Raw genomic sequence first — 26,927 nt, 5'->3', positions numbered from 1 at the left:
AAAAACAAGGATGTCTCTATTGCCACTTCTATTCAACATCGTATTAGAAATTTGAGCCAGGAAAAGTAGACGAAAGAAAGAAAGAAAGAAAGAAAGAAAGAAAGAAAGAAAGAAAGAAAGAGCTATTAATAAAGGAGGTAAAGAAGTAAAAGCATCTCTATTATCAGCAATATAATGTTATACATAGAAAATCCAAAGGAATGCAATAAAAGTCTATTGGAACTAATAAATACATTTAGCAGGGTTTCAGGATACAAAATCAACACATGAAATCAATTCTGTTTCATACACTGCAAAAAAAATCCAAAAGTGAAATTAGGAATATAAGTCCTTTACAATAACATCAAGAAGAAGAGAATGATTAAGAATAGCTTTAACAAAAGAAATGCTTATACTGTGAAAACTACAAATATTGTTGAAATGAAGAAGACCCATGTAAATGGAAAAATATCCAATGATCATGAATTAGAACTTAATATGTCAAAATACATCATACAACAGCAATAACAATAGGTATAATGTTGCTTTTAACTGTCCAGTATTTACTATCTTATAACTGCAAGTTTGTAACTTTGGTCACCTTCATTCAAGTACCACCCCCAACCCCTGCTTTTGATAGCCACAAATGTGATCTCCTTTTTGTATGACTTTGGTTCTTGTGCTATTTTTCTCAGTCCACACGTAATTGAGGTCAGACAGTATTTGTCTTTCCCTGCCTGACTCTCTTCACTTATTGTAATGTCCTCAGATTCCAACCATGCAGTCCAAATACAGAATTTCCTTCCATTTTTATGACTGAATAAAATTTCATGGTATATACATTTTTTGTCCATTTCTTGGTCAGTGAACACTCACCATAAAAATTGAATTGTATGTTTTTAAAGGGGAACTTATAGGTTATATGAAGTTATATCTCAATAAGATTGTTGTAGCAAGATAGGAAGTGAGAGAGGAAGGAAAGGAAGAAAAAGGAAAGGGAGGAGAAAAAGAAAAATAATACTGTACATACATATGGAGAAGAAAAATGGGTCAAGGAAATCAAATTTTAAGAGCTTCTTGGTATTTTCCACAAACGGATCTTGTGGGTGGTTGAGGGAATCAATGTTCACTCCAAACGATGTGCTGGTAATCACATCCATGCTGTAGGCTCCAAAGACACTGTGACAGAAGAAAGATGCGAATAATTAAAATCAGTACCTCTTTACTATCCTTATCCAACATTTGCAGCAAGAAGTACATGTAGATTCTAATGTCCAGGCAAGACAAGAGCCACACTTCCACCTGCTGGATCATCTGAAGAGTCTATATCCCATCACATTCACTCATGAGATGTTCATGAGTTATCAGTGATTCAGCTCACCTTGGTGGGGGTGATGGGGTCTCTAGGGCAAGTTAGACGGACTTCTGAGATCAAGAAGCTTGATCTCAGCCATGGAGATCTAGAGACCCAAAGATGGAGGGCTAGAGATCTAGTCATGGAGGGCTAGAGATCCAAAGATGGATAATTTACAGTAATGTGTTTTGAGAATGGGCAATAGAAGGTAATAATCACAGTATCTGAGCAGGACAAATAGTGGAATAATTAACCCTTCCTCAGGGAGTCAAGAAAGTTGAAACTGATCTGGATCCTCTCTTACCACAGTCTCTATGTTCAGAGCTGATTCCTCAATAGTATGTTACAGAACACCAACACCCTGTTCTGTGCTGCCAGGAACACCACCCCTTCTCTATACTCCTGCTAAGTCTCCTGAATGACCCACTCTGTCTCAGCTGCAGTGATCCGAGATTGCCCTGGGGACTCACTCACTTCTGGAAAATAGAAGAACTAGGAATGTTATTACTTTAAAAATACATACTAATTCACACCAAAATTGATCTTAAGAGTTAATATTTAGTATTTTGCTAATATCTGCAACAAAATCAGGAAGGGGTTTAAGTTGTTCCAAATTCCACATGAAAACTTCCCCACCCAGTGCCCACAATCTGTACCAAGTGCTCTCCACCCCCCGCCCCCACCATTCCATACCTCCTACACTCAAAGATTTGGTACAATCATGTTTTCTTTATTCAAGCATATATTTTTGTCTCCCAGGGTATTCAAGGTAACATTATAGCAGATAAATTAATCCTGCCTCATGTGCACAAAAGAAGACCCTCTACCTCCTGGCTGCTCTGCCGTTTTAGGTGACCTACCTCTCCTTGGCTGACCCATTGTTGTAACGCCACATGTCTACTTCAGCTGTGGTAACTAAACAGTGGGAATTGGGCTCTGTGGCAGCAGTTGGAAAGTGTCGTGACAGAGTTGGAATCCCAGAAGCTGCACTCCTACTTACTCTTTCAAGTTGATGGCCTTGCCTTTCTCTGCCTCCTTCCTCAGGTTGTTCACCAACACATCTCCATACTGGCCAATGATGGGGAACATCTACACACAAAGTACACCACCTGAAGTTAAATCCAAAACCCGAGTACTAGAATGACATGACTTTCACAAGCATGTAGCTATAAGGGACATTTAATAACAAATTTTATCATATTTCTTCCAGGAGATGAAGATAAAAGACTATTTTTAGGAAGCCCAAATGCAGCAGATGGACTATGATCTCATTTTATATTTATTCCCAGGTGTATTCCTTTACTTCCTAATTAAAAGTCTTCTTCTTTTCTTACCTCCTTGAGCTTTCCAGTGGTGAAGGTTGGAGACAGCAAAGTTCGTATTCTCTTCCACTCTTCATCCTCAGACAGAGAGATCGCACTTTTCATAAATCCCACTGGACCAAGAGTCTAGAGTCAAAGCAAAACATTTTGCCCTAAATAAGTTTTAGAAGTCTCAAAGGTTGCGGAAAGTTTGTTAAATGGGAAGAAATTATTAAACAAATCTTTAGTGACCATTGACTTAGTAGAAGGGCTTTTGCCAGATGCTCGATACATATTTGTTCCCAGTGCAGTGCTTCCTGCAAGGCTGAAGGCGGCATCTAGCTACCTGTAGTATTTCCAGCCCTTATATTCCAATCTCCTTTTCGGTGTAAATGTGGTATGGGAAAATTTGGTAGGGAAACCACTCCTTCAGGGGAATTCACATGATTAACACCTACTATATTCTCCTAAGCTGTGCAGAATGGAATTGGATTGATGGAAGATAGATAGCCTTGTCAACTGTAAGTTGCTTCTACCAGTTCTGTCTTTACATGTATCTAAAGCGTGAGTATCTCAAAAAAAACAGATTTCTTGATATGGTGGGTTTTATAGAAAAAAAATGTAGTTAACACTAAAAAAGATTAGGAATCCATTTGCTATTATGAAGAAATGATGCAATTACATGGAAATCTTTCCCCCCTGTATTTTCCCCAAAGAGACAGAAGGAAAAAATATAATTATATTTCTTAGCTTAGGACTGGCCTACAAAGCCAACCTTCTGGAAACTTTCCTCCAGGTTACAAAACCATATTTTTTTTTCTGGGTCCAGCGCTCTATTTTATTTCTTTAGAATATCAGTTGCGGGCAGCCGGGGTGGCTCAGCGGTTTAGCACCTCCTTCAGCCCAGGGCGTGATCCTGGAGACCCAGGGTCGAGTCCCACATCGACCTGCATGTGGGATCCCTGCATGGAGCCTACTTCTCCCTCTGCTGTGTCTCTCTCTCTCTCGAATAAATAAATAAAATCTTTAAAAAATAATAATAATAAAAGAATATCAGTTGCAAAGCTGTTCTGATTTTTAAAAAACATCAACTCTTTTCTCTTTGAAGACAAAATGATGCATTAAATTCAGTAAGACACCTTGCAAATTCGACACATGACATTTATGGTTTGGAAAAAGTCATGTACTACTGAAATAAATGTTTGACTGAGAAATACAAAATTAATTTAAACTGTATCTGTCCAGTGGTTGAATTTTTTGGTACATTTTTTATTGGAGTTTGATTTGCCAACATATAGTATAACACCCAGTGCTTGTCCCATCAAGTGCCCCCCTCAGTGTTTGTCACCCAGTCACCCCAACCCCCCCTGCCCAATTCTCCTTCCACTACCCCTTGTTTGTTTCCCAGAGTTAGGGGTCTCTCAAGTTCTGTCACCTTCTTTGATATTTCCCACTCATTTTCTCTCCTTTCCCCTATAATCCCTTTCACTATTTCTTATATTCCCTGAATGAATGAAACTATATAATACTTGTCCTCCGAATGACTTACTTCACTCAGCATTACCCTCCAGTTTTATCCACGTTGAAGCAAATGGTGGGTATTTGTGTTTCTAATGGCTGAGTAATATTCCATCATATATATATATATATATATATATATATATATATATATATATACCACATTTTATTTATCCATTCATCTTTCGATGGACACCGAGGCTCCTTCCACAGTTTGGCTATTGTGAACATTGCTGCTATAAACATTGGGGTGCGGGTGTCTCGGTTTTTCACTGCATCTGTATCTTTGGGGTAAATCCCCAGAAATGCAGTTACTGAGTCGTAGGAGTCGTAGGGTGGTTCTTTTTTTAACTCTGAGGAATCTCCACACAGTTTTCCAGAGTGGCTATACCAGTTCACATTCCCACCAAGAGTACAAGAGGGTTCAGATGTCTCCAAAATCATTTCACAATAAAAACTCATAGACTAAGAACAGAGGAACACTTCAACTTAATAAAGAGCATCAAAAAATTTTATGCCTAATGACGAAATCACCTCAATGATGAAAGAGTGACGTGATATTATCAAGATTATGAGACAGGTCACTCATCCTCTGTCACTCCACAAAGAACAACAATTAGACAGCTATCTACAAGCAAAAATAGGCCTAAGAGCTATGAGTCCATTTAAGAAGTTTCAACAGCACAGTGATCAAAATCCTGAAGATATAGCAGCAATGTCCACAATAGCCAAACTGTGGAAGGAGCCTCGGTGCCCATCAAAAGATGGATGAATGGATAAAGAAGATGTGGTATATATATATACAATGGAATATTACTCAGCCATTAGAAATGACAAATACCCACCACTTGCTTCAACGTGGATAGAACTGGAGGGTATTATGCTGAGTGAAGTAAGTAAATTGGAGAAGGACAAACATTATATGGTCTCATTCATTTGGGGAATATAAAAAAATAATGAAAGGGAATAAAGGGGAAAGGAGAGAAAATGAGTGGGAAATATCAGTGAGGGTGACAGAACATGAGAGACTCCTAACTCTGGGAAGTGAACAAGGGGTAGTGAAAAGGGAGGTGGGCAGGGGGATGGGGTGATGAGCACCGAGGGGGCACTTGACAGGATGAGCACTGGGTGTTATGCAATATGTTGACAAATCGAACTCCAATAAAAAAAGTATACAAAAAAATCCTGAAGATAACTACAAAAAAAGTAGAGAAAATAGCTTCATTTTGCCTGCATCACTCCATGACCCAGGCCAGCACTGCTCAGCATCAAGAGGATACTCCTTGACCTGAGATACTTCCCAGTCCTGGGGAACAGCAGAGAGAACATTAGACTCAGCCCTTCAGGACATGATACAAATGACCTGCTTTAGTTTCAAACCTCCAGAGATCGGCAGAGCTGACACATCTAGACATGGCTAGGATCAAAGAAGACCAAGACTACCAGTATTAGCCATTAGCCACGTGGCATGAGTGACCATGATTCTCTGAGTCCTTTACTGCAGAGGATCCTAGCAGCCTTAACTGCTTGAGAACCAAGAGCCAGCCCAGCACTGTGTACCCTCTAAGATGTTGTTACTGATATTCCCACAGGTTTTCACATTTGCAGACTCCAGCTGCCCCAGACTCTTGCTTAGTTCCATCTACTCTCCCTTGAGTTACCTCAGCAGTGCCCCACCTATACCCTGAGCCTCAGAATCTCACCAAGGGAGCCTTGGCATATGTACAACATCATCCCAGGCCCATTAGCTTTCAGGTACCTGAGGCCATGCCTGACACCTGTCACTACACTGAACTGGCGCATGAGACCACAGCTAAACCCTGAATTTTATATCTACAAACTGCCAGTCCAAACTCCAGTCATGAACCCCACTGCTGAGCATACAGTAGTGGCTAACCATAAAGCAACATGAGTGCACAGAGAAAGCCCAGGCACTCAAAGTTACCTGGGTCCCACAGTTGGTCACAGTCCCCACTGCTCACCACAGCCCTGTTGGGGTATGTGCTTGCTTGCAGCCCCACAGCTGAGTGTGTGCATTGATTGCATCAACTCTTTTTTTTAAAAGATTTTATTTATTTATTCATGAGAGACACACACAAAGAGAGAGAGGGAGGGAGGGAGAGAGAGAGAGAGGCAGAGACACAGGCAGAGGGAGAAGCAGGCTCCATGCAGGGAGCCCGTTGTGGGACTTGATCCCAGGTCTCCAGGATCACATCCAGGGCTGAGGGCGGCGCTACACCATTGAGCCACCAGGGCTGCCCTATTGCACCAACTCTTGCCACTCTTCTCCTTCCCTGGTCCCATGGCCCTGGATCTGGTGGTGTTGCTGAAGGCCCTGCAGCTACTAAGAACCCTCCACTCTACTTGCTGTTAAGGATCATGCAGTTGCTGAACCAACCATGACCTCTTGGATTATTTCAAATTATCCAGTCCAAGTGGGGGGCAGGGGGAGGGAAGGAAAGAACTTGGGGGAAAAGCCTACAGGACTTATAGGACACCATAAAGTGAAACAATATTCACATTATGGGAGCCCTAATAGAAGAAAGAAGTGGGCAGAATGCTGACTTAAAGGAACAATGGCTGAAAACTTCTCAAATCTAGGGAAATATATGGAAATCTTGGGATATGAAGGTTAGAGTTCCCTATCAGATTTAATCCCAAAAATACTTCATCAAGACATTGTAATAAAACTAAAATCAAAAATTAAAGACTAAGGAAAAATCGTGAAAGCAGTATGAGGAAAGGAGCTCATCACCTACGAGGTAACACCAGGAGGCTATCTGTGGATTCCTCAACAGAAATCTTAAAAGCCAGAAGAGAGTGAGTGATTTATTCAAAGTACTTTAAAAAATATCAATCAAGAATACATTACCTTTAAACAAAAAAATTTAAAAAGGAATACCTTACCCAGAAAAACAGAGCTTTCAGAATTAAAAGATATTTCCAGACAAACAAATGTAGAAAGAACTCATCATAGGGATGCCTGGATGGCTCAGAAGTTCAGTGACTGCCTTTCACCCAGGGCATGATCCTGGTGTCCCGGGATTGAGTCTCACATCGGGTCCCTGCATAAAGACTGCTTCCCCCTGTACCTGCGTCTCTACCGTTCTCTCTCTCTCTCTCTCTCTCGTGTCTCCCATGAATAAATAAATAAAATCTTTTAAAAATATATAAATAAAAAAAGAATTCATCATGACTAAATCTGCCTTACGAGAAATACTAAAGGGAATTCTTCAAGCAAAAAAAAAAAAAGACACTTGCTAGTAACATGAAATCACATTAAAGTATAAATCTCACTAGTAAGTATAAATATATAGTCAAATTCAGAACACAGTGATATTGTATTAAGATATGCAAATCACTTATGACTAGTGCAAAGTAATAAGACAAATAATTTTGAAAACTCTAGCTAAAATAATTTGTGCACAGTATAAAAATATGTAAATTATGACAACAAAAATATAAAACTGGTGGCGAAGGAGTAAAAGTATTGAGATTTGAATGTAATCAAAGCTAAGTTCTTATTAGCTTAAATAGATGGTTATATGTAAGATGTTTTATGTAAGCCTCCTGGTAACTGCAAAGCAAAAAATCTAGAGTAGATATGGAAAGGATAAAGAGAAAACAATCAAAGCATGTCATTATTTTTAAAAAACCATGAAATTACAAGAGAAGATAGAAAGAAGGGACAATTGATCTATGAAACACCTGGATTAATGAAATGACAATAGTAAATACTTACCTACCAATAACTACTTTAAATGTAAGTGGACAGATGAGTGGATAAAGAAAATGAAATATTACTCAGGCTTAAAAAGGAAGGAAATCTTGCCATTTCCAAACATGGATGAACCTGAATAACATGGACAACAGGGTAGGAGCACTAAACCAGACACAGAAGGACAGGTATTCCATGATCTCACTTATAAGTGGAATCTAGAAAAATAAAGTCAAGCTCAGTACCAGAGGGTAGAATGGTAATTATCACAGACTGGGAGGAGGGCAAAGGACAGATAGAAATCAAGCAGTACAAACTTTTAGTTATAAGATGAATAAGTTCTGGAAACTGAATATATTGCATGGTGATATTAATCACTAATAATGTGCTGTATACTTGAATTTGCTTTAAAAGCAGATATTGGGGGCACCAGGGTGGCTCAGTGGTTGAGCGTCTGCCTTTGGCTCAGGTATGATCCCAGGGTCCTGGGATTGAGTCCCACATCAGGTTTCCCATGGGGAGCCTGCTTCTCTCTCTGACTATGCCTCTGCCTCTCTCTGTGTCTCTCATGAATAAATGAATAAAATGATTTTAAAAAATAAAATAAAAGTAGATCTTACATGTTCTTACCACACACAAGACACACATATACAAAGTAAAACTGAGTGGTGATTGATCTATTAATTCATTTGTCATAATCACTTTACAATGTATACATAAATAAACACATCATGCTTAAATATATACAGTTTCCATTATAAAAATATATATTAAAATGTTTAAATGGTTACAGAACAAAAAAAAAGTCCACTCCCACCACTCCTATTTTTAACATCATACTAGAATCCTAGCTAATGCAATAAGACAAAACAAAGAAATAAAAGGCATACAGATTAGAAAGATAAAAATTGGAGTGTTCCTATTTCAGGTGACCTAATTGTCAATGTAGAAAATCTTGAGGAATACGAAAAAGAACTTGAGATGTGTATTTAACAAAATATATATGGTTTTCCTGTGCTGAGAACTAAATGTTGGTGAAAAGAATCAAAGAATACCTAAATAAACACATATTGTGTTTGTGCATTGAAAGACATGACATAGTAAAGACATAGATTTTGCACAAATGATTGGTAGGTCTAAATCATGTCTTACAAAATCCTGGCAAATATTATATAAACACAGATAGGCTAATTCTAAATTTGGAAAGGCAAAGGAGCTAGAATACCTAAAACAATTCCAACAAAAATAAAATGGGAGGAATCAGTGTTCATGATGTTGAGACTTACTATATAGCTACGGTAATCAAGAGACGGTGGCACCAGTAGAAGGATAGATACAGAGATCAATGAACAGAAGAGAATGAAAAATAGGTACACACACACATAGGCCCAACTCAGTTTTGATACTGGTAGAAAAACAATTCAATGGAGGAAGTACAGCCTTTTCACAAATGGTGCTGGAGCACTTAGACATCCATAGGCCAAAACCAAAGATCTTTGACCTAAACTTCACATCTCTCATTAACACTAAAAATTGACACAAAATGTTAAATGTGAAACATAAGAAGATATGGGTTTACACTATAAATATAAAACGTAAAACTATATACTTAAATGTAACACATTTGCTTGGAGAAAATCCTTGAGACTTATGGCTAGGTGAAGATTTTTCAAACTTGATGCTTAAGTCACAATCCATAAAAGGAAAAAAAAGGATAAAGTAGCCTTATCAAAATAATTTAAGAAGTGTTTGCTCTGCTGAAGACTCTGAGTCAATGAAAAGACAAGTTACACACCATGCCTATTAAAGAATAGGAAGAAGGAGAGTTCCAGGGGTGGAACAGCTCTGTAACATCCTTGGAGTGGTGGATTCAAAAGTCTACATGTAAGATAAATGTTCAGAGAGCAGCACACACACACACACACACACACACACACACACACACATACACAAATGAGTACATATAAAACTGTTGACAACTGAGTAAGCTCTGTGGCTGGAACCAATGTCAATTTTGACTTGGACCTTGTACTATAGTTATGCAGGATCTTACCTTAGAGGAAACAGCTTGAAGGTTACATGGGACATCCTGTGACAACTTCTTGTGAATCTATTCTTATTTCAAAATAAAAGTTTTATGAATAACTATGTAAATTTAAAATAAACCCATGCCTACCCGCCGGTTTGTGAAGACAGAATAACATTCTTTCACTAGCACTGTTTTGATCATGTCCGGATCTGTGATAGCCAGCACAGGCTGTCGCCCATCATAAAACCTGTGTTGGGAAAACAGATGTGATTATACGTAACATGTTAGTTTTTGCAGCTGCAGCCATGCCTAGCAGTCCAGACTTTTATCCTCATGATACCTAATCCATTCTCTGAGATTAGGGTTAGAAATAACATTAGAACATTTATTGAGTATACATGCGTACGTGGATAGTTCCTGGACCATTCTCCACGGTTTTTTCTATGTTTAAAATATCTCAAATATTTTAGAATTATGTCAGCATTTCAAATAATTTATCAAATATTATTAAAGAGGAAGTTAGGTTGGTAAATAACTGAAGGCATGTAAATCATCTAGGAACAGAAAAAAAAAAAAAAGGAGAATCCACCTACCCAGTCACTAAAAATTGTAATGTTGAAGATATATCAAACACATGAAAGGCATGTGATAGAATATTAGATGAAGATTGTGCACACACTAATCACACATATGGAAGATGTGTCTACAAATGAAAAGACTTAGAATGCTCAAAAAGCGATGGCAATATTATAAATTATATCCTTGCCCTATTTTCTAAAATATGCTTCCTAGTTACATTTGAAAGGAAATATTATTTTAAATCTTAAGAGAGGTCCTTGAGAGCATTGAACGTTTTGTCTACCATCTCTGGAGATTTCATTCGCATCATCTCTTTTTATTAGAAATCTTTTTTGTAGGACATTAAAACCTTATTAATATTCTTGGCCTCTGAACATTAGAAGAACCTGCTTGCTTGCCAAGATTTTCGACCCTAATTTGAGTCTATATTTTTAAGAGGATACTATTTTACACATACACAGAAACATGTATGTGCATACACACGTAATTCTCAATGGAGAACAATTATTCCTCTTTACTCTGATGTCTCTTAATACACACTTACTATAAATTGGTAACTGCTTTGTTTTTGAAAAAAAAAAAAAGAAAAATTTGATACAAAAATAGAATTTGAAAACACAGAAAAACATATATAACTCATTTTAGATATATTTCTTTTTTATTGCTTATATTTTTTCATATATGTGGGTTCCAAGTGGAAGTTCCTTGGGCTTCATGTAGGTGACAACCCATAGCATTAGGGCAAGCCAACTTTTGGATTTGTCTCACACATAGCTGACTGTATGTGATCTGTTCAAATCCTGTCTGACTTCCTGTCTGTCAGTATGATCTACCTGTTAATAGGAATCTGTCACCAGCATGAGGTTATTATAAGCTTAGTTACACCATAAATAAAATTTCTTTTGTTTCCACTATAAATCATTTGCATTTATTGAAACATAGTGAAAGATTTTCCACAAGTCTCCTGTTATTTCTTTGACATCACAGAGGAATCTCAAATGGTTTTGTGATCACATCTAAAATGGATGAGATCGCTACACTAAATGCTACTATCTCAAATGGCATTCTAAAATTCAGAAGGTTTCAGGGGTGAAGACAACATTTAGTGTTGATGCAGTGATAGAAATTACTGAGGGGGCACTTATGTCAGCTCTTCCAGCAGCCTGATCATAAGTCTTGGATGATTCCCCTTGTCTCATCATGTTCGTTCAAAACATGTGGATGGACAAGGAACAGTGGTTTTGTGTTACTCTTTATATTCATCCCTAATATTGTTTCCACTACCAGTTAAATTCAGATTCTTGGGACCCAGCCCACATCCTTCAGATTTGGCATTCCTGGGGATGGAAACGAATCTGCATTTCTTTATACATTTTTTAATCTTTATTTTTACATTTTTTAATCTTTATTTTTACATTTTTTAATCTTTAATTTAAATTCAATTTGCCAACATATAGTATAACACCCAGTACTCATCCCAACAAGTGCTCTCCTCATTGCCTATCACCATCCCCCCTCCACCTCCTCTTCCTCAACCCTTTACTTGTTTCCCAGAGTTAGGAGTCTCTCATGGTTTGTCTCCCTCTCTAATTTTTCCCACTCAGTTTCCCTCCTTTCCCTTATAATCCTTTCACTATTTCTTATATTCCATGTATGAGAAAAACTATATGATGATTGTCCTTCTCCGATTGGCTTATTTCACTCAGCACAATACCCTCCAGTTCCATCCACTGGAAGCATCCATTGAAGCAAATGGTGGGTATTTGTCTCTGAAACATTGGGACACCTGCACCCTGATGTTCATAGCAGCAATGTCAAAAATAGCCAAACTGTGGAAAGAGTCACGATGTACTTTGACAGATGTATGGATAAAGAAGATGTGGTACATATATGCAATGGAATATTACTCAACAATCCTTTTTTACTCTTGTAAAAAAAACAAGAGCATTTTTAACAAGCTCTCCTAGGAGGTCTTATCCACAGCCAAGATGAGAACCAAGTACTAAGGACAGAACTGGGGCTACAGATGTAAGACTGGATCCATCCAGAGCTGATAAGTACTGAATACAGGAAGGGGCAGTGGAGCTGAACCAGGGTGATTCAGAGATCTATCTTCTTTCAGCTCCATCATGTTGCTATGCGCCATGCCACTCAGAGACATTCGATTTCTAAGGATGTGATCAGAGAAGATAAAGAGGTGCAGAGTGATACAACACTGGCTGTGATCATCACATCACCACACTATACTCCCTAGGTCTGGTTCATACTTAGACCTGCACACCTGGTAACACATGGGATTTCAGGAAGGGAGACTCAGAAGCTTTACCACAGCAGGCTTCATTCCTAGTGGCTCTCAACAAACTATCTACACCACGGGGGCCTCATCACAACAAGCCTATCCAATAGAAAGTTCCAGAATACTCACCCCCACATTCTTCCATACTTACTAAAACATTTCATGTCAAAAACATAAAAACCCTGCAAGAAGAAACAAAACATATTACTCACCTAAATGTTTAAGCCCTATGTGTAACAGGGACCAATATGACTTAGATTGCATGAAATAAGGCTTACTACCTCCCACTGGCAGAGGGAAGCTCTGATTTATAGGCATCTTACAGGAAAGGAAAGAAAACAGAAGAGATCCTGGAAGAGAGAATTTCAAGTCCCTCTTGAATTCTCTATGAGTATTGTAGATACTGGACATCTTACCCTGTCTCTGAGGACTGTGTAACCCCTGTCTGTCTGATGTGTTTGGCTTGTGTGTGTCTTTTCTCTAAATCTCAGAACCCTCTGAAATACTACCTCGGAGCCACATGGGAAAATGGGAGCTGAGGAAAGTGAGCATGGCCTCCACATGCTGAACACCCAGTTACCACTCTGTTCATTGATCAATATGAGCCCTATGAGATGTCAGTGGATTTAGGGTATTAAGACACCAGTGGCCTCTTTTAATCTAGCAGTTTTACAAATTCTAACACTATTGTTGACTGAACAAATGAGAGATGAATGAATGAATGACAAGGTGGAATCCCGTTCCGGTCCACCATCTCAACATGGAAAGAGGGGATAATGCCACCACTCAACAAAGGGCAAAACAAACTAAAACATTTGATATGACTTCTCACTTCTATCACTTAAAACAAAACAAGACACTTCCTGTCCCTAAGTTTCAACTGTGATTTTGATGTTTTAACCATGAAAACAGGGTCCCATAAATGTGGCTCTTGGGATATAGGTACTAAGGAATTGATCTAGGGCAAGTGGAAAAGAAATTATTGCTTTTTTGGAAAGAAAAAGCCCAGGAAGTTCTGAGACAGTAATTGGGCAACGAGGGTCTCAGCAGGGAGAACTGAGATCTGGGAAACAAGCCTCACATCTGTGGGAAAAGAACTCCACACCAGAAAGCAGCCTGCAGATGAGACTCTGCCTGCTGGCCTTCTGGACGTGAGCTCCTAACCTTCTATGCAGGGCCTGAGCCTTGGATGAGGCACCAAAGCTGGATTAGCCACAACAGCTCTACGAACATCAGTCTGTGTGTCTACTAGTACACTCCATTCAGTATATTAACTTCTTAATAAATTTGTCAAAGCATTTCCTTCTAGTGATTTTGTATAAGTGGTTCTACCTTTGTATGAAAAACAACATATATACACACAACTCATTCAAAGGTTAAATTCTTTGGGTCAAGGTCAAGACAAGCACCATCTGCCCTTACCAAAACTCCCTCCCTCCTCAACTCACCCAGAAGTTACCTACAATGAAGGTAGAGAAGTAAAGCAGAGATCTCTGGTTCAACTTCTCAAATCCCAAGAGATGTCACCATTAGCAAAAGGAGAGTTAGGGCTTGGAAATAACTGCAGAGGCTTGGCAATTCTTGTGAAAATTCAACGATGTGCAAATTCCCCAAAGGTGAATCTTGGGCTTCCCAATAATCTGAAGTTCCAGAGCTATCCAGCAAAACAAAAGGCTACCCAGAGCTTGTACGGTGAACATAAAGGTCTCACTCTGGCCTACAGCTTAGTGGACCACTAGCATGGACCCCCTTGATGCTTTTCTTCTCATACAGTATGATTATGCTCTCCTAGGAATCTGCACCTGCCAGAAACAAAAAGCCTCTTCACAATGCTAACAAGCTCGAATGTCAAGTTCCGTGTTGAATTAGCCAGAGAACTGGGCTGCCCACTGTGGCAAAACCTGAGGCTCAGAACAACAAACAATAATGCCCTGGGGTAGAACTAGCCATGTACTGTGTGCAGCCACTGACACCATTTATGGGAAGTCTGAAACCTAAGCACTTCCTCATGAGGAGGAGCATTTTTATTATGAAACTAAGCTGTGATTTGCAACCACAAGAAGAAAAAGAGGGAGATCAAACACTTACATTACGGTAGCCCAGAGCAGTTCCCACAAAAGGCAGAGGTGTTGGCCCAGGAATTCCCAGCTTCCTAAAAATCCCATGTGTGTAGGTCCCATACCTACAAAGTGAAAAGAAAGCCAGGTCACAGGGATGGTGGAATAGATGCTGGAGCTAGCCAGTCATTGACAGAGAACTGGGACAGGCAAGGGAGGGAGGTAACACGCAGGCAAGAAATAATGATAGCAATTTCAATGACAGTAATACACTTATTCATCATCTCCTTTGCCACCTTCACTATAAGACTCACGGAACAGGATAATTAGCTAAGAGCAGCTGAAAGCTTCATAGTCACAATCCTAAAGTGAAGATTTGATAAGTGTTTCAACACTTGAGTGTGGAAAAGGTTCCTAAAAGGTTTATGCCAACTTCTTCCAGGAATTTCACTCATGCTTATTTAATAAATGATTCTTCCATAACTTTCTCTAGAGTGGAAGAGAAAAAAATTCTTTCTGCTCCAAAGATGATATTTTGCTTAATTATATTCACTCAGTGATAGAATGTTCATAAGAGCCTACTGTGAAAATGTTGATACAGCTTGCTCAAAGACTTCTGTGATTTTCCTTCCTTGTAGGACCTATCACTGTGTGAGATCTGGTCCTTCTTAATTATCTCTTCACTGAGACACTTTGAGCAATGACACTCTTGTCATTTCTATACAATGAAAACTGTGTCCAAGGCTCCACTGACCTCATAGAAAAGTGAGATACTTTTAGCTCTACCCAAGTCTCTGTTGTCAGGCACTCTGGTTCTCTTGAGCTACAGAGAAGGGGGACTGACAAATATGTGCCCTAAATGATTCCATATAAAAGAATCGGTAAGGAAACAATCCACTTCCAAACCATTCTTCCCATCGTGGCATCAGGTCCTTCAATCTGTGATACTCACCTGCTCAGCACACTCCCAGGTACACTCATTTTCTTTTCAAGATGGTTACTCACATAGCAGTTAGTTTACTGAATCTGTGTGTCAGCTATCTCAGAAACCCATTATGGATGGTGCTTCCTATGGCAGGTTTGCCTACAATCATCTTTCATGTGATTAGGTGTTGCTGAGAAATGACAGCATGGAAGAAGAAGAGAGGCTGAGGGAAGACATTGCCAGAAACCATTTTACCCATTAACCTGCTAGGCCTACAAGACTAACCCCATAAGGCAAATTAAGAAAGTATGGTGGGAAAGGATGAGGAGTAGAAATGGTTCAACAAGCCTATATGTGATTTCAGCTACAAGAGGGTTTTCCAAAGTCCTGATACCTCCAGTGGACAGCAGAATACATGCTATACAACAAAAATTAGTAATGACAAATGTTATTTTTTTAAAGATTTTATTTATTCATTTTTTATAATAAATTTATTTTTTATTGGTGTTCAATTTGCCAACATATAGAATAACACCCAGTACTCATCCCGTCAAGTGCCCCCCTCAGTGCCCGTCACCATTCACCCCCACCCCCCGCCCTCCTCCCCTTCCACCACCCCTAGTTCATTTCCCAGAGTTAGGAGTCTTTATGTTCTGTCTCCCATTCTGATATTTCCCACACATTTCTTCTCCCTTCCTTTCTATTCCCTTTCACTATTTTTTTAATAATAAATTTATTTTTTATTGGTGTTCAATTTACCAACATACAGAATAACACCCAGTGCTCATCCCGTCAAGTGCCCCCCTCAGTGCCCGTCACCCATTCACCCCCACCCCCCGCCCTCCTCCCCTTCCACCACCCCTAGTTCCTTTCCCAGAGTTAGCAGTCTTTATGTTCTGTCTCCCTTTCTGATATTTCCCACACATTTCTTCTCCCTTCCCTTATATTCCCTTTCACTATTATTTATATTCCCCAAATGAATGAGAACATACACTGTTTGTCCTTCTCCGATTGACTTATTTCACTCAGCATAATACCCTCCAGTTCCATCCTCGTTGAAACAAATGGTGGGTATTTGTCATTTCTAATGGCTGAGGAATATTCCATTGTATACATAAACCACATCTTCTTTACCCATTCATCCTTCGATGGACACCGAGGCCCCTTCCACAGTTTGGCTATTGTGGACATTGCTGCTAGAAACATCAGGGTGCAGGTGTCCCGGCGTTTCATTGCATCTGAATCTTTGGGGTAAATCCCCAACAGTGCAATTGCTGGGTCATAGGGCAGGTCTATTTTTAACTCTTTGAGGAACCTTCACACAGTTTTCCAGAGTGGCTGCACCAGTTCACATTCCCACCAACAGTGTAAGAGGGTTCCCTTTTCTCTGCATCCTCTCCAATATTTGTGGTTTCCTGCCTTGTTAATTTTCCCCATTCTCACTGGTGTGAGGTGGTATCTCATTGTGGTTTTGATTTGTATTTCCCTGATGGCCAGTGATGCAGAGCATTTTCTCATGTGCGTGTTGGCCATGTCTATGTCTTTCTCTGTGAGATTTCTCTTCATGTCTTTTGCCCATTTCATGATTGGATTGTTTGTTTCTTTGGTGTTGAGTTTAAGGAGTTCTTTATAGATCTTGGAAACTAGCCCTTCATCTGATACGTCTTTTGCAAATATCTTCTCCCATTCTGTAGGTTGTCTTTTAGTTTTGTTGACTGTATCCTTTGCTGTGCAAAAGCTTCTTATCTTGATGAAGTCCCAATAGTTCATTTTTGCTTTTGTTTCTTTTGCCTTCGTGGATGTATCTTGCAAGAAGTTACTGTGCCTGAGTTCTAAAAGGGTGTTGCCTGTGTTCTCCTCTAGGATTTTGATGGAATCTTGTCTCACATTTAGATCTTTCATCCATTTTGAGTTTATCTTTGTGCATGGTGAAAGAGAGTAGTCTAGTTTCATTCCCTTTCACTATTAATAAAATGTTATTTTTAATTGGAATGAAGACCTTCTCTCTTTTCTGGAGGTTAGCCTTTAAGGCAGTAGAAATTCCAGATATTCTGTACAAATCCAGCAACTCTTATATAATCAAATAAAACTCCAAAACTGCATTAAGGGATCAGCAGAGGCACCTCAGCTGGGCCCAGCTGGGTGTTTGGATCCTTCCTCCAGAACAGTTGGACACAGGAGCACCAACTGCCAGGAGACGGGGTAGCCTCAGTCTCACCTCCATTCCTTCCTTGCCATCACCACCACAACAAATCGGTTCCTGTTTTGTTTCCTACATGAGCTCCCAATTGAGGCAAAACTAGTGAGTGATGTGTCCCAAGGAAAGATCTTGTCTAGTGTCTAGACCCACATGGCACCATATGTCATGGAGGATAGGCCAGGAAAATTTTTCTGATTCTTTCCAGCTTCCCTCTTCTCGGTAGATTAATATTGCTTTTGGTACAAATGAAAGGGTTAAAATAAAGCCACTCATTTTTATTGCCTTTACGTTGCATTGAATGCAGAGGGCACTGTCTACAGCTACTGAATCTTGGCTACACCAGTGTCTTCTAAGTCTACAGTGTTGTTTACCTGGTGATGACAGTATCCAGTGACAGCCCCACTGCCAGACAGACCACACACACTGTGACTTATGACTTACATGGTAACCCTGACAACTGGCTGCAAGCAGATGAGATGCTAACCCTGTGGTCCATTGATGACCACATCAACGATCCTGTGGGACCAGGATCAAAAAGAATCTCTGGGAGATCTGCTCTGAGGAAAGAATATTCTCCCGCTCCATCCCCAGTCCTACCTGGATGCCTCTCACATCAGTACTGGCTCAGTTTCGCTACTCCCCTGTGCTGAGAGGTTAAAATAACCTTCCGGTCACATGTATTTAAAAATATATATGACCTATATCGCAGAACTATGTGTGTGTACACTAATTTCATATCCTCAACATCACTCTAGAAGATGTAGGTTATTTACACTCCTTTGTAGTAAAGGCTGAACCAATAGCCCTCTTGTATCTTCAGAAAGAACATGCTGGAAAGCGTCTTATGTCAGAAAAAATCTATAATTAAACAGAATGAGATTAAACCACAGGAACTGGGCAGCACGGGTGGCTTAGCGGTTTAGCACCGCCTTCGGCCCAGAGCCTGATCCTGGAGACCCAGGATCAAGTCCCACATCGGGCCCCCTGCATGGAGCCTGCTTCTCCCCCTGCCTGTGTCTCAGCCTCTGTGTGTGTGTGTGTGTGTGTGTGTGTGTGTGTGTGTGTCTGCCTCTCATGAATAAATAGATAGAATCTTTTAAAAAAAATAAACCACATGAATTAATCTTAAATGTCATCACACAAAAAATGTGTTGCCATAGCACCAGGGAATCCTAACCTTTCTCTCAGGAAATGAAAATGAGGTTTTCATGTTCTATGTTCTTGTCCTCATGATTTCCTATTGTTAAAGAAAGTGAAATTGAAACAGAGGTGAAACGTGACATGGACGGTCCGTCCCTACCCACACTGTGAAACTCAGTCTTTCCCAAACTGCTCCATGATGCTGGTAATCCCACCACTGAAAGGAATTCATATGCTAGATGTTTGGATTCCTCCTCCAGTATTGTAATATAAAGGCAAAAACATATTTAAAATCCAAATTGGCTTTCAGGGCTCTTTCTTGTGGCTACTGGCAGATTTCATATTGGGGGTAAAGAAATCTCTATACTGATGTTAACCCTCCCAGAGACTAGAAGGAAAAGTTGAAATGAATAACATTTTAAGAAATCTGCCAAGTCTCCTCAGCTGTAAAGATGCTCATTTAGGGGTAAGGAGTACTGTATATTATGGGGGGTAGGGGTGGGGAATGGTAAGTAGAAGGGCAGAAAAGAGGGAAGAGACCTTTGGGAAGAAGAAGATGAGACATCCTCAGCCCTCCTCCCCCAAAGACTGGTTGCACCAGGTGCCTTGTGTATATGATGCCTGGTGGTGGAGTGAGGGGAGCAGGAGCCACATGAGTGACACAAGCCCAATTCTTCTATAATGTCTCTTATAACAGACAGAAAGGAGAAGGTGAAGATAGTAAGACAAAGACCTAAGTCACTCCCTCTACCTCCAGAATCGTCACAGCTTGGAAAAGGGATGAGGACCCCAGAGCACAGGGACCTGTTGATTTTACCGTGCCTCAGCCAAATTCTACTTAATTAAACCAGGTCCCAATATATAGGCAATCAGAAGATCATCCCTAGGAGGAAATATCACTCTACCTTCTAGTTACAGAAGTTAGAGTCCAGTGTGGGGAGCACTTTTTCAGCAGATTTGGTAAGGCCAATAACAACCTCTTACGTGTTCCTAGTATGTATGAAGCATTCAACACAAGCTACATCCCCTTTGTTAACACTTTTGATCTTCAAAACAGAAAAGGAAAACAGGGTAGAGGCTAGTTAGCAACCCAAATCAAGGATACAGAGGCAATGAGCCTGGAAAGTTACTCACAGATAGAGGAGCACCAGGCTGATAGCCAGAAGAAGCCAGGTTTCTGTGGAAAAGCTTGGGATCAAGTCCATGACCACTCGTCCTCTGTGAATTCTCTGTACTTTCACTCAGCGGTGTGTGCTAGTCTTTGCTGGCCTTTTGTGCAGAGCTTCATTCCCACTTGTGGGGATTCAGTGAGACTGGAATATATATATACAGAAAGGGGGCAGGGCTGGAGCTACAGCCACCAGAAGGGTGACATGTGCTCCACCAGCAGGCAACCCCCCAGCCATGAGCATTGGCAAAGTAAGGTAAACAATTCCATTTTGATCTCCCATGAGTTCATACTCTGTGGAAATCAATAAACAACTCAGTGTCATCAGTAATCTCAAAGGTTACAGAAACTCATTAAAATCACTGTCCTTAACCCTCTAACCTGTCCTTGTCACCATGGTTCCCTGCACCCCTAAATATTTGAAATCCTTCAAACAAGCTAGGTCTACACATCTTTACCCATGTACTTTCCTCTGCCTACAAATGCTCCTGTGCCCCCTACAAGGATCCTACTCATCCTCCCACCCGGTTCCAATGGAATCCCCTCTGTTAGAGTCCTTCGTCACCAACTTACTTGAACAGACATAAGCACTTCCTTCTCTGGGAAATTCCTATTACCCCAACCCCAGTTCTATTGCTACCCTTTCTACCTTTGAGCCCCATTATGGTCTCACACCTATTTGCCTTACAGATAGAGAGCTTCTCAAGGGTGCAGTCTGGGTGTTCATCGACATTATGTCCCTAGTCACCTGCAAAGTGCTGTATGCTCAGAAGTTACCCAGAAAAGTTGGTAGAGTTGAGTTGGTAGAGGTGAAACTGCTAGGTTCCCTGTGTCCTTTCCATGTGGATCATTGGTGACCAGGCCACATTCCTGATGGGAGAGATCTGAGAACATAGCATCTGGAAATTGCACCTGCTCATTATCATCACTCTGACCCATGTTCTGTGTCTGCATGGCCTGAGAAACTGTGGATTATGTGGCATGACTCTGGAATCCCTGGGACAACACAGCCCTACAAATAGATAATTAAGAAAGAAGTGGCTGCAAGCTTGAATAGTAACAATGGGACCCAGGAAAAGTAGGAGAGAAAGTCCCAGGAATTCTGAAATATTTCTGCCCCTTTTGGTGCCTTCACTGGGCACCATTCAATAGGGTCATGATATTCCCTGTTTATAGATGTGGCAACTGAGACTCAGTGACTGCAATGAGCTTTCCAACAACCCATTGATCACAAGAACAAATTGTAAATAAGCAAACATGAAGAGAGACTGGAAAGTCTCCTGGGCTCTGAAACATCAGTATTCAATGCTTGCCCTTCCCTGGTAAGGGTCACTACATAAATAGTGAGATCCAGGCTGCAACAGCAAAGTGGTTAAATTTTTGTTCCTACCTCCACGGTGACCTGAACAGCAGCTATCTTGTGGGTCTTCCAGGACAAAGGACTCCGCCTCACATCAGCAGGAAAGACAGATGCTAGTCAAGATGGTAGTAAGGGTATTGTTGGGTGGGATCTGCCTCCCTATGTTCCCCAGCAGAGTACACAGAATACATGCAAACAAGGGAAGATTCCTGTCATCTGATAATCTGGACAACTTAATTCCTTCACATAAGCACAAAGCCTTTCTTATTTTACTTGGAAACCAAACCTCTGCGGAAACTAATATGCTCCAAAACCCATGCTCCACTATGATGATTTGTAACTAAGCCTAATATGAGCATCTACCTGCCCTATTTACCTCTGGTTCTGATCTAGCTGCTTGGAACCTGTCCCTGCAGTGATATGCTCGTCATTGCTAGGGACTAAAATTCAGCTGGCACTGAACCAATGCATATGCCCTTGTCTACACGGGGAAATAATAGAAGCATGAACTTTGTGTCCCATTCTTCTCCAGAAGGGGACACCTGACATGATGATATTTGCATTCTCAGAGCCCTGCAGAATGTGTGAAGGAAGACACTGTGTGTTGGAAGAATACCCCACGCACCCCGTGGCTGTCATCTACTCCTTCCTATACTAATACTCTCATCATGTACTTTCCATACTCTGCTCTAAATTCATGGGGTAGGGGGCACCTGCGTGGCTCAGTGGTTGAGCACCTGCCTTTGGCTCAGGTCATGATCCCGGGGTCTTGAGATCGAGTCCCCCATCAGGCTCCTCGCAGGGAGCCTGCATCTCCCTCTGCCTATGGCTCTGTCTCTCACTCTATGTCTCTCATGAATAAATTAATAAAATCTTCTAAAAAATAACATAATAAATTCATGGGTAAACATATAACTAAGACCCAGACATCATTCAGGTTGAAATTAGAAGAATCTAACATAATTATAGTACAGCCAAGGAAAAATAACTATCCTCCCTCCTTAACAGTGAAGGATTTATCTGCTTTCTCAGTTTCCCTAGGTACTGGACAAAACTGAATCTCAAATACCACTCAGAGAAATCTTAGGGCCCTGGCCATCTAATATTCCCATCCCTTTATATCTTGAGCCCATGCGGCACCTCTTCTCAGAATCTGGACCTGATTTCTACTGACCAAAAGAGAACTGCTCACAGCACAGGAGCCAGTGTTGCTCTGGAATGATTTGTGCATTAAATTCAAATTGCACAGATCATAATCTTGAGTGTGCAAAATGTGCAAAAAAAGAAAGATTCTGTGTCTGTTCCTAAGCTGTCAAGCTCCCATTCTTCCCAGTAAGGCCAAACTTGACTTTGTCAATTTTCGATACCTAGGTGGTATCTGAGTTTTGGTGGCTGGGTCCTGTACTTTGGTGTGGAAGTGGTGATCTGTGGACAGTCCCAGCATTGGAGGAGGTGGGCTCCATTGTCATTAGATGTTGATTGGGCTCTGCATCTGCTGCAGTAAATCCATGGGCCCAGCACTAAATGTTAAAAAGTCAAAATTCTTGTCTAATAAACCCAACACTCTAAAGGGATGAGAGACACTAAACAAATAACCACACAACTACTGAGCTATAAATCAAAACCTGCTATAAAGTAATGGTATTCGTGGGCAGCCCAGGTGGCTCAGCAGTTTAGCACCACCTTCGGCCTGGGGCGTGATCCTGGATACCCAGGATCAGGTCCCACATTGGGCTCCCTGCAGGGAGCCTGCTTCTCCTTCTGCCTGTGTCTCTGCCTCTCTCTCTCTCTCTCTCTCTGTCTCTCTTTGTCTCTCAAGAATAAATAAATAAAATCTTAAAAAAAAAAAGTAATGGTATTTGTTATATTGGTGACTTTGTCAAGCCAAATACCTGACCCTCACTGGCCCTTTAGAAATGTTCATTCAGTATGAACTCATAAACAGTTCAACACATGGCTGACAGAGGACAAGAGTTATAGAGTAACCCTAAATTATGCAATGTAGTCTGTTTCAGCAGGAAGAGGTGACATGAGTTCAAGTTTTAGTTCAAACATAATAAAAGGTTTAGAGTTTGCTGGATGTGGACTGCTTACTCTTTTCCTTCTTAGTGGTTGTGCTTAAATGGTTCTTACCTCTTGTCTATGAGAGGTATTGAGGTTGTATATGTTTAGAGACTTCATCATGGATTCTAATTGGAGCCTGCAGTGTTTATCCAGCTGTGTAAACAGGGAGAGGAACAGGACCATCACACCTCACTTCTCTCTACCCTCATGGGATAGAACACCATAGGATGAGAACTCACTTGTCCTCCTTCTGGCAGGAAGAATTTGTCTCTAAATGGTTCCCTAAGTAGAGTAGAGTGCGTTATAGTTCAATAAAAGCTAAAACCCTAAAAAAACAAACAGCAGCAGTAAGGAGAGCTCATATCTTCCTTACAAATACAATGTGTTTATAAAATTTAGTTGGGACTTCCAGGTAGAATCAGGACAAGAGAGGAGAGTGAAGCATTCCACTTGAGGGCCAAATTGCCAAAATCTAACTAATCATATATATGATACACTTGATTTGAATACAATATTTTTAAAGTCAATATTAAATCAATAAGGGTTAAAATACCAACATTTTAAATAAAGACACGTTTACTAGGTGAACTTAATGTGAGTATTTCAGTACAAAAAAACAACGAGAGGGAGAAACCTAGGGAATAATTCCAGGAGTTCCACCAATAGGAGTTAGTGACCAATAGCAGTTTCCAGACAAAGAATAGAAACAATGAGAACACGGGACGCCTAAGTGACTCTGACTGTTAGTGTCCGACTTGATTTTGGCTCAGGTCATGATCTCAGTGTTGTGAGATCAAGCCCCATGTCTGGCTCCCCGATGGCATGGACCCTGCTTGGGATTATCTCTCAGCCTCCCTCTGCCCCTCCCCTTACCGCTTGCATGCATGTTCTATCTTTGTCTCTCAAAAAGAGAAAGAAAAAGAAAGAAAGAAAGAAAGAAAGAAAGAAAGAAAGAAAGAAAGAAAGAAAGAAAGGAGGGAGGGAGGGAGGGAGGGAGGGAGGAAGGAAGGAAGGAAGGAAGGAAGGAAGGAAGGAAGGAAGGAAGAAAGAAGAAAGAAAGAAAGAAAGAAAGAAAGAAAGAAAGAAAGAAAGAAAAAGAAGAAGAAGAAGAAGAAGAAGAAGAAGAAGAAGAAGAAGAAGAAGAAGAAGAAAGGAAGGAAAGGAAAGAAGAAAGAAAGAAAAAGAAAGAAAGAAAGAAAGAAAGAAAGAAAGAAAGAAAGAAAGAAAGAAAGAAAGAAAAGAAGAAGAAGGAAGGAAGAGAAAGAAAGAAGAAGAAGAAGAAGAAGAAGAAGAAGAAGAAGAAGAAGAAGAAGAAGAAGAAGGGAAAAGAAAGAGAGAAAGAAAGAAAGAAAGAAAGAAAGAAAGAAAGAAAGAAAGAAAAGAAAGAAAAACACAAAAATTAAAAGTAGGAGACAAGAAAATATCTCTGGACTCAAGCAACAGTCTCCAGAAAGAAAGGTCAATATACAGCGTTGTCCAATATACAGCTCCAGGACACATGGGGCAAATTACATTTAGATATAAATTTGTTAAAACTATATAAAATCAGAAATGCAGTTCCTCAACCACACTGGCCACATTTCAAGTGTGCCATAGCCTCATGTAGCTGGAGGCAACCATATTGGATAAGACACATAGAGAACATTGCATCATTGCAGAAAGGCCTCTTGTGAGCCCCTGGATGGCTCAGTCAATTCAGTTTCTGACTCTTGGTTTTGGCTCAGTTGCCATCTCAGGGTCGTGGAACTGAGCCCTCAGTCAAGCCTGGCACTCAGCAGGGAGTTTGCTTGGGATTCTCTTTCTCACTCTCTTTCTCTCTCTGAAAAAAAAAATGTATTAATTGAAAAAAAAACTCTTTGATAGCTCTGCCTAGAATAATGCATGACAGGAGAAACACGAAGGCACACCTCATGAACTTTCAGAACACCAAGGACAAAAAGAAGATTCCAAATGTTTGCAGAGAGAGTGAGGAGAGCAAGACACAGGTCCCATGCAAAGAATCAGAAACCAGAAGGGCACTGATCTTCTCAACAGTGATACTAGATACAAGTCTCTATGTCTTCAAGTTCACAGAGAAAATTCCAGCCCACCTAAAAGTCTATACTCAAATCATCCATCAAGTAAGTGAGTAGAGCAGAGATATATTCAGACATGCACATACTTAGGAAAAACTTACTTCTCTGCATCATTCTTCTGAAAACAACAGGAAGTCTCTGCCAAAATGAGGGAGAACATCAGAAAGAGATCAGAAAGAGTGAGGCACCACTAGTTTTTTTTATAACCACTGTAGTTAGTACTGTACAACTCTCTAAAGCATGTATATCTATACATTTGATTTTTAAAAATAAATTTTTAGCCTCAGACCAGGTATCAGCTCCTCTCAACCCTCTTTGGTGACAAGTGTTCCTTCTCTGTACTCTCAAAGCATCATGCCTGACCTTCCACCATACTGAAACTGTCTATTCCTGGATCTGAATTTTCCCCACCAACAGGGCCCATTTGGACCTGATCTGGAGCACTAAGTAAAAAATGTTTGTGGATCTAAACAAAAGCCGGAGCAAGAACCTTCCAGGTGACCTCTAAGGCATGTTTGAGGTTCAGATGAACTTTAGATAGCTGGTATTGGGAAATGCCCAAGTGACAAAATGATAGAGCTACTTGGTGAAGTCCATGTGCTGTTTCCAATATATGTTTCACAAACAGTCACAATGTTTTACTGAAGGCCAACTATGAGTTCAGCAGTGTGTAGTCTCCTCGAGGATAGTTGTGGGGTCAACATTAGTCACAAAGCCATCCCTATCCTTTGGGGGCCTACGGGCTCCAGCCCAGCATTGGAACTAATGAGCTTGTCTGAAAGCAGCTCAACCTAGTGAGTGAGGCCACAGGTCAGACGGCTCCATCATTCCCATTCTCTTACCTTGAGCATGTCATTAACTTCTCCATGCCTCAGGTTTTTCAGAGGGTTGTTAGGAGGATTAAATAATAAATCTGTAAAATTAAGGCCTTGGACTCAAATAGTGAGAGTCTTTCCAGCTCTCTGATTCTTTCATCTTTGTTAATCAATCAAGTGTGTTATGGTTCCAACTGCAGAAATGAGAGACACACTGCTTCTGAAAACAAACAGATACTGAAAGAAAATGTAACCTTTTAACTTTTCATCTTTGACATTATTGTCCCCACGAGATGTTTCCTGTGGTGACAGTGGGGAGGGAGATTTCTTGTTCCCATAAAACAACTTC

The 26,927-nt window shown here is 40.4% G+C and overlaps 1 protein-coding gene across 1 annotated transcript in view; it reads right to left on the bottom strand.

Moving 5' to 3' along the window:
• LOC144319559 (cytochrome P450 3A12) overlaps positions 1–20,481 on the bottom strand; it is a 36,868-nt gene extending 16,387 nt beyond the window's left edge. The window contains exons 1-7 of the mRNA XM_077907819.1: positions 20,231–20,481; positions 14,863–14,956; positions 12,904–12,956; positions 10,047–10,146; positions 2,668–2,781; positions 2,334–2,422; positions 1,010–1,158 (exon numbers count right to left, since the gene is read on the bottom strand). Coding sequence (XP_077763945.1) covers positions 1,010–1,158; positions 2,334–2,422; positions 2,668–2,781; positions 10,047–10,146; positions 12,904–12,956; positions 14,863–14,956; positions 20,231–20,301 — 670 coding nt within the window. The 5' untranslated portion in view covers positions 20,302–20,481. The remainder of the gene's footprint in view (positions 1–1,009; positions 1,159–2,333; positions 2,423–2,667; positions 2,782–10,046; positions 10,147–12,903; positions 12,957–14,862; positions 14,957–20,230) is intronic.
• Positions 20,482–26,927: the final 6,446 nt, after the last annotated feature.

Source organism: Canis aureus, chromosome 8 (assembly GCF_053574225.1).
Source record: "Canis aureus isolate CA01 chromosome 8, VMU_Caureus_v.1.0, whole genome shotgun sequence".
Classification (NCBI taxonomy): Eukaryota; Metazoa; Chordata; class Mammalia; order Carnivora; family Canidae; genus Canis; species Canis aureus.
The sequence above is the reverse complement of the archived record's forward strand: the minus strand, read 5'-3'. Positions and strand labels throughout refer to the sequence as shown.